This window comes from Austrofundulus limnaeus, unplaced genomic scaffold (genome assembly GCF_001266775.1).
Source record: "Austrofundulus limnaeus strain Quisiro unplaced genomic scaffold, Austrofundulus_limnaeus-1.0 Scaffold603, whole genome shotgun sequence".
In the NCBI taxonomy this organism is placed as follows: Eukaryota; Metazoa; Chordata; class Actinopteri; order Cyprinodontiformes; family Rivulidae; genus Austrofundulus; species Austrofundulus limnaeus.
The window spans coordinates 35,530-44,271 of record NW_013953005.1 but is presented as its reverse complement, the minus strand read 5'-3'; the positions used below and the strand labels follow the sequence as shown (position 1 = coordinate 44,271).

General features: G+C 42.1%; 2 protein-coding genes across 2 annotated transcripts in view; both read left to right on the top strand.

Moving 5' to 3' along the window:
- tmeff1a (transmembrane protein with EGF-like and two follistatin-like domains 1a) overlaps nucleotides 1-7,780 on the top strand; it is a gene marked incomplete in the record, with an annotated part of 66,913 nt that extends 59,133 nt beyond the window's left edge. Inside the window, 3 exon segments of the mRNA XM_014026958.1 lie at nucleotides 3,310-3,433; nucleotides 5,139-5,300; nucleotides 5,403-7,780. Coding sequence (XP_013882412.1) covers nucleotides 3,310-3,433; nucleotides 5,139-5,300; nucleotides 5,403-5,487 — 371 coding nt within the window.
- Nucleotides 1,788-8,742, top strand: part of cavin4a (caveolae associated protein 4a) — a 19,985-nt gene continuing 13,030 nt past the window's right edge. The window contains exon 1 of the mRNA XM_014026961.1: nucleotides 1,788-2,375. Coding sequence (XP_013882415.1) covers nucleotides 1,968-2,375 — 408 coding nt within the window. The 5' untranslated portion in view covers nucleotides 1,788-1,967. The remainder of the gene's footprint in view (nucleotides 2,376-8,742) is intronic.

Here is an 8,742-nt window from a genome sequence, read left to right as displayed (position 1 = left end):
TCTTCGTCTACAATCGTCTCACCTGTTCTTCGTCTACAATCGTCTCACCTGTTCTTCGTCTACAATCGTCTCACCTGTTCTTCGTCTACAATCGTCTCACCTGTTCTTCGTCTACAATCGTCTCACCTGTTCTTCGTCTACAATCGTCTCACCTGTTCTTCGTCTACAATCGTCTCACCTGTTCTTCGTCTACAATCGTCTCACCTGTTCTTCGTCTACAATCGTCTCACCTGTTCTTCGTCTACAATCGTCTCACCTGTTCTTCGTCTACAATCATCTCACCTGTTCTTCGTCTACAATCATCTCACCTGTTCTTCATCCATAATAATCTCACCTGTTCTTCATCTACAATAATCTCACCTGTTCTTCGTCCACAATCATCTCTTCTGTTCTTCGTCCACAATCATCTCACCTCTTCTTCGTCTACAATCGTCTCACCTGTTCTTCATCGACAATCGTCTCACCTGTTCTTCGTCCACAATCAGCTCACCTGATCTTCATCTACAATCGTCTCACCTGTTCTTCGTCCACAATCATCTCACCTGTTCTTCCTCCACAATCATCTCACCTGTTCTTCGTCCACAATCATCTCACCTGTTCTTCCTCCACAATCATCTCACCTGTTCTTCGTCCACAATCATCTCACGTGTTCTTCGTCTACAATCATCTCACCTGTTCTTGGTCCGCAATCATCTCACCTGTTCTTCGTCCACAATCATCTCACATGTTCCTCGTTTACAATCATCTCACCTGTTCTTCGTCCACAATCATCTCACCTGTTCTTCGTCCACAAGCATCTCACGTGTTCCTCATCTACAATCATCTCACCTGTTCTTCGTCCACAATCATCTCACGTGTTCTTCGTCCACAATCATCTCACCTGTTCTTCGTCTACAATCATCTCACCTGTTTTTCGTCTACAATCATCTCACCTGTTCTTCGTCCACAATCATCTCACCTGTTCTTCGTCCACAATCATCTCACCTGTTCTTTGTCTACAATCATCTCACCTGTTCTTCATCTACAATCATCTCACCTGTTCTTCGTCCACAATCATCTCACCTGTTCTTCGTCCACAATCATCTCACCTGTTCTTCGTCCACAATCGTCTCACCTGTTCTTCATCTACAATCATCTCACCTGTTCTTCATCTACAATCATCTCACCTGTTCTTCCTCCACAATCATCTCACCTGTTCTTCGTCTACAATCATCTCACCTGCTCTTCGTCTACAATTGTCTCACCTGTTCTTCGTCTACAATCATCTCACCTGTTCTTCGTCCACAGGTTCAGGTTCTGTCCGATCCTGGACTTGGTTCTGGTTAAATCTTGTAAGCCTTCCTGAATAAGAATAGTTTAGAGAGGTTCTGATGTTTGGACTGTGCCCCCCCCCCCACACACACACACAGGGGTCGGGGGGTGGGGGGTGGGGGTAAAAAGGGCAGAGCAGCAGACTTTAATCCCCTGCAAACATTCCAGCTCTGTGTAATCAGAACAGATCAGAACAGGCGTGTGGTTTCTCTGCATCTGTCGCTGCAGAACGGCAGGACGACTCTTGTTGATGAACATGTTTGGCAGCTGCTGATGTGAGCATGTCTGCAAAGAATAGAAAATTATGAATCACCGAGCATGACGGGGGGTCGTAGGGGTATTTCCATCGTCCCTGGCTTCACATCGTCCCAAAATGTCAAAGTGTCGCCTTACAACGAGGTTTTATTTTTAGTCAGAGAGGGAGGTTCCTGGCCCACATCCCGCTGAGAACTGGACTCAGGTCCTGCTGGTATCCTGACACCTTTTTTAAAGGAAGTAGGTGGAGTCCCCACTTCTCTGATCCCAGATCTGAGTTTGGGTTGTAGAGTTTGGGTGTTGCCACTCTCGGGTCTGCTGGTTACCCCAACAATACTCGTCCAGGTTCCTCGACTAAACTAAAGGTTTCACAGAAGCTTTGAAGACACCAAACCACTGCGATGGATCAGCTGAAGCACCGCACGGCGGGGGTTCAGGAGAAGTTGGAGATCGTCGGCGTGGAGGACGAGGCCGGGAACCCCATCAGCGCCCTGACCATCCTGTCTCTCCTGGAACGAGTGGCTGGCATCATCGACAACGTGCAGTCCAGCCAGCAGCGCATGGAGGAGCGCCAGCAGGAGCTGGAGAACAACATCAAGACTGTCCAGGGGGACGTGCTGAAGCTGGCCAAAGACCACAGCGACACCAGCGTCACGGTGGACAAGCTCCTGCAGAAAACACGCAAAGTCAGCGCCAACGTCAAGGACGTCCGCTCGCGCGTGGAGAAGCAGAACGTCCGGGTCAAGAAGGTGGAGACGACGCAGGACGAGCTGCTCACACGCAACAAGTTCCGGGTCGTCATCTACCAGGTGGGTCAGGAGTTCCACGCCCCCATGTCCACACCTGAACCACGCCTCCTACACATTTACAAATCAAGTTTAGGCCTTTAAATTTTAGGTGATTGCCCTTTAAACTTTCACCCCCCCCCCNACAGTTTTCATTTCATTCTCCACATCATCTTGTATCCAGCAGTTTATCATTATGCACCCYGTGCTGGTCGTTTCGTACCCGCCGTGGTCATTTTCTACCTAACCGTTGTCACTTTGGACATGGCAGTCTCTATGTGGTGGTTGGCCTGTTGTCCACAGCCGTTCTTGTTGGACCTTTCGATTGTTGTTTGCTACCACACATTTGTCATTTTGTCCCCCAGCACTCAACATTTTGTTCGACACGATTCTCAGTAATGTTCTGAAAATAAATCAACAGTTTGATGTTTAATCTGTTTTTCAGTCCTAAATGTTTGATCAGTCAGTTTTTACTGATTGTAAATCCCTGAAACGACTCAGCTGGAGTCGTTTCTGTAACAGGAAGCAGCAGGCGGAGCTCCTTGTTATTTGGAGCCTGTTTTGTGAAAATCAGTCACTTTAATGAGCGGTTTGACCGTTTCTTTAGAAATCTTTAGTAAATTATAGTGRAGAAACTCGACTCTGTATTTTTAGTATTTCTTCACTCTGAGGTGGAGATGAAAGAAAACTGTCACAAATTTAAATGAAAAGGAACTTAGATTTATTTGTTTCACATAATTAGGAAAAATATTTTTGTGTTTTTCATAGATTGAGTTTGTGGCATTTTATTCAGTTGTTTCCACATAAACGGTGGATCTGAAAATTCTGTAATATTTTCTCCATAAAGCTCTTAGCTGACGTTCCATATAAGCCTATATTTTAATCATTCTTTCCTGTGAATGATCCATTTATGAGTCTGCAGCCTCCTGAYGTTTAATATTTACTGTATTTCTGTCAGAAACCACAGGTCTGGATCACGGGGAGGGCTTCTATGCCGGGCTGCCCATCCCCTGCGCTGACAGCTATGCCGACCTGTGCGTTCACGGGAAATGTGAGATCAAGTATAACATGGCCACCTGCAGGTAGGTGACCCACCTGACCGAGCCGCTGCGCTTGGTTTATTTACTTTTCTTACTGCAGAGAAGGAAAACAGGATTATTCTCAGGGTTCTCTCAGACCAGAGAGGATTTAGAGACCCTACAGAGGGTTCTGGGTCTGTTTATGGGGTCTCTATCTGAGGACATGTCCTCATGACAAAGTTAGATCCCAGTGGTGGGCACCAGCCCACTAAAGTGCAAATCCATTAATTGCGGACTTAAATATTTTGTTTGCCCTTTAGCGGACTTACTAATTATTATAATTCATAAGTGGATTTGTGCTTTCTAAAATTAAAAAGCAGTACCACTAATAACTAATTATCTACCAGTCATCATTATGTTGAACATCAGAAGGTATGACTGTCAATGAATCACAACACATGTGATCTATCCAACAGCACCCCTCCCAGATAAACACTCTTATTGTGAAGGTATACATCCTGCTGACTGTTGCTTTGGGTCACGGTTCTGATTTCCCACAATGCTTTGTGTCTGCTTACGTAGCAGGAAGGCAACAGCAAAAACAGTTAACGTTTGTAATCCATACTAAAGTTTGTATGTATTGATTTATTTTACTTTACAATCGGAGCTCCTTTTTTAAATAAAGTTTAAACGCTGGAGCTCATTACTTGACGTAATTGGTCGAAGCAATCGGCCAACGGGGTTAGAGACTCAGAAATGATTTAAAGATGTTATGCTGATGAAGACTGACATCTAGTGGTCAACTGGAGCAACTACATGGAAAACATCCTAATCCAGGTAGAAAAAAATCAAAAAGAAAAAATCAGTAGGTCCTCTGGATGGTTCTGCTTTAGTGAAACGTTTCTTCTCTCCTCCAAGAGACTTCTTCAGTCTGATGAGTTTCAGGTGAACTGGAAAACTTTAAAATCCAAGCTCTTATTTTGAAGGGAAGATACTACTTTCCTGTTCCTCGTGCTTTTGTTTCCCGTCAGTCAGTCATGTACCCAGAATGCATCGCTTCAGTTTTCCAATAAACTGTTTTAAAATTACTTTATTGATGCTTCTTTAAAGAAAAATCTACAACAAACAAAAGAAAAAGACAAAGAAGCAGCTGAACTAGCAATCCTCAACAACTTTTTAATTTTTACACCAGGAGCCAAAGGTCTGTTTCAGGAAATCAGATCTCCAGCAATCGGCGTTTGAAGAATTAAGTTGTAAAAGTGTTCATACACCACTAGTTGGCAGTGTTGTGCATATATTGTACATGAATTGTCAGCTAGTAAGTGTCAAATTGAACTTGTACTTTAAAATTAGCTTCCGCTAGTTTTTATTACGGCATAAGCGGTTTTGAAGTTATGGACCTAAATATTTTTATAAGCGCTTTAGAAATTGCGGAGCTAATTTTTGGATTAGCGCTGCCCACCACTGTTGGTTCCTTTCAGCTGCAGGATCTGGTTCTTTCAGGCTTGATCCAAACCTCAGGACCTCAGTTGGGGTTGGAAGGTAGACGAACCAGTAAATCCAGATCTTTGCCTTTAATTCATCTCTTTTTCACCTCAACTGACCGAAGCAATGCCCTCATTACTAAGGAGTTGTTGAGAATGTACAGCCTCAGTGTTTGAGGCTTTTATTTTGAAGGATTCAGGCGCTTCACAGGAAGTAGTTTCCCCTCAGGTGGGAGTTCAGCTGTGCAGCTTTTCTTCTACATGACCTGTGTTTTGGGGTCYAGGTGTGACGCGGGGTACAAAGGTGCTCAGTGCGATGAGCCTCAGGACTTCAACATCCTCTACGTGGTCCCCAGTGGACAGAAGCTGCACTACGTCCTCATCGCCGCCATCATCGGCGCTGTGCAGATCGCCATCATCGTGGCCGTGGTGATGTGCATCACAAGGTGAGGAGGCAGCAGATCGCGTAGAGACCGAAAAACGTTAAACCACTTTTTTTTATTTTGTGTAAAATATTCCCTGATTTTTGGTTTTTGTTTTGTTTTCAGGAAATGTCCGAAGAACAACAGAGGTCGTCGACAAAAACAAAACCTTGGCCACTTTTCCTCAGACACTAACTCCAGGATGGTATAGCCTCGTGCTGCTGATGATTCTTTTTGATAAATTTCTTTCTTATAGCGAGGGAATGTCATTTTTTAACTGTAGATGTGCTCCTTTGTTTTAGTTTCCTGAGAAACTGATAAAAAAGAATGGTAATATTTATTTAAGGGGCCTTACTTTTCCTCTTTTTTATTGGAATGTTGGCGCTTTTATTTTGTGAAGTTTAATTATTATTATTATTATTTTAATCCTGGAGAAGAAGAATCAACCCAACCTGCTAATGATTTATGTTTTATGGAAGCCCATTTCTGCCACAAGATCTAATAATTTCAAGTTGTTTTATTTTCAGGAGTTTGATGTTTTAAAATCATTATTATGAGAATAAATGACAGTTAGAGGTCAGAGTGACTTATGACATAAAATCATAATTATGACTTTTAAAGATGAGATGAAGTCAGGATTATGACCTACAAAATCAGGATTATAAAATAAGTCAGTATTATAAATTTAAAGTCAAAATTGAGAATGAAGTCAGGATTATAATTTATAACTTCAGATATGAGATGCAAAGTCAGGATTATAAAATAAATCAGAATTATGAGATACATCAGTCAACATCATAATTACATCCGAGTTATGACGTTCGATAGGATAAAAAGTCATAATCCTGACTTTGCATCTAATAATCCTGGCTTTGCATTTCATAATCTAGACTTTACATCTCGTAATCCTGAATTTGCATCTCGTATTCCTTACTTTAAAAGTCATAATCCTGACTACATCTCATAATCCTGACTTTGTATCTCATAATCCTGATTTTAAGTCATAATCCTGATTTTACATCTCGTAATCCTGACTTTGCATCTCATAATCATGAATTTGCATCTCGTAGTCCTGATTTTAAGTCATAATCCTGACTTTGCATCTCAAATTCTGACTTTAATAGTCACAATCCTGACTTTACATCTCATAATTTTGATTTAATATCTCATAATCTTGATTTTGCAATCTCATATTCCTGATTTTGCTTCTCATAATCCTGATTTTTCATATCATAATTCTGACTTTGTATCTCATAATCTTGACATTGCATCCCATAATCCTGACTTTGCATCTCATTATTCTGACTTTAAAAGTCACAATCCTGACTTTCCATCTCATAATTTTGGTTTAGCATCTCATAATCCTGACTTTCAAAGTTATAATCCTGTCTTTAAAAGTCATAATCCTGACTTTAAAAATCATAATCCTGTCAAAAATCATAATCCTGACTTCACATCTCATAATTCTGACTTTGTAACACATAATCCTGACTCAGTCTCTCACATTAATTACTTTGTTTCACATAAGTGAGTTTAAAGTTTTGTCACATTTGTTTGTTTCTGTGGCAGAAATGTGCTTCCATAYTTTCATCGTGTCTGCTATTTTTAGTTTTAACCCTTTCCTGTAGTTATCCTGGCATCATGTCTCTGGATTGTGTTATTTATTAATTTTATTAATCCCGCCCCCCTTGTGTTGCTCATTAGTAATAATGTTACAGCTGATCACCAAATCTAGTTTATTTTGAATAATTTCTCTTGTGCCAGCCAGTGTCCTGGTTTACACTCTGGTCTGTAATTCTGTGTAAAGACTGATTTCAAACAGGTTCATAATTTATAAGAATTACATCATCTCTGAAGAGACGTTTTTACTGAAGGTTTTTACCTTTGTTCTAGTTCTCGTGTATTAGCATGACTCGTGAAAACTGTGTACTTGTGGTGTAGTTGAAACTTTTTAAAAAGGAAAGAGGCTCCGTCGCCTCGTCGTTCGGACTCTGAGGCGAGGAAGAGGAGGGACGAGGTTTTGGTGGACGGACGGCTCGGAGGCATCAGAAGATTGTAAATCTCTGGCCGCACTGCAGAYGGAGGTCACCTGCCAACTTTTCACGCCTCGGCTGCAGAGACGGCTGCATCYGAATGTTGTAAAATAAAGAAATGAATTTTTGATACTTTTATTTTGTCCCCTCTGTGACACATTCCGAGGACAGAAGAAATCCTCCAGATGTTAGTGGTGTGCAGGTAACTCACTGTCCTCACTCTGTGTGTTCGTGTTCTTGCTTTGTGTCCGTTTGTCCAAACAGGAAGTAAATTTCATCATCGGTTCTGGACGTCTGAACTTCCTGAGACTGTGGGTGATGGACGCAGGGAGTGAGACACGTGTGCATGTGTCCTCCTCCGTCTCTTGTCTCATGATGTTTGTAGTCTTCTGAATTCTGGTCCTGTTGCACAYGATGTTTCCTCTTTCTTATCATGTTCAGACAAACAATAAACAAAGTTCAACAAAGTCACTTCAGCCTCAGAGTTTCTGCAGCGCGAAGCTTTTTYACAGAAAAACACTTTTCTGATACTCCAGAGAGACTGACGGGAGCTGAAACATCAGCTGAAACCAGGAGAACAAGGAGCTTTAGTCAGCTAWACAAGTTAAACTGAATAAAAGACTAAAAATACTGAAGTCAGGACAAAAACAGCTAAACAGAAGCTAAAGAGAAAACTGACGTGTTGCTGCAGGTTTTTCACGCCTYGTGGTGAATCTGCTAGTTTTTACTTGAGATTTGATTGAATCATTTTTGAAGCTGCTAAAACCCAGATCATTGTTTGATGGGCTTCAGACCAGGGTCTGTGGGGGTCCATGAGGATCTGTCAGGGTCTCTGTGTGATAATTTTTTAACAAAAACTGAACCATRTTCATTTCAGCTTTGTGCTTTGAAAAGGAGGACAGATGAGGTTGTTAACGGCCCCCGGCCATCATTATCATCRTGATCATTATCAGTCTCCTCCCCCCTGTCAGGAAGAAAACACATCATTAACTGTCTCATTAAAAACGAAGCAGAGGTCGCTGCAGCTGCCGTGAAAATAAACCAACTGTAGGAGTGGAGGTGGGGTGGAGGGGATCAGCAGCGCCTGTAAATATATATTTACAAGCTGTGTCTGTGGGGGGGGGACAGAAGCAGCTGCTGGATTCAGATGAGTCAGAACCAGAGTCCACCTTTCATTCAGACCTCCTGAACTTCAGCCAGAGGAAGAACTGCTCCTGCAGGAGCTCAACTTCTTCGTCCGCAATCATCTCACCTGTTCTTCATCCACAATCATCTCACCTGTTCTTCATCCACAATCATCTCACCTGTTCTTCATCCACAATCATCTCATGTGTTCTTCATCCACAATCATCTCACCTGTTCTTCATCCACAATCATCTCACCTGTTCTTCATCCACAATCGTCTCATCTGTTCTTCATCCACAATCGTCTCA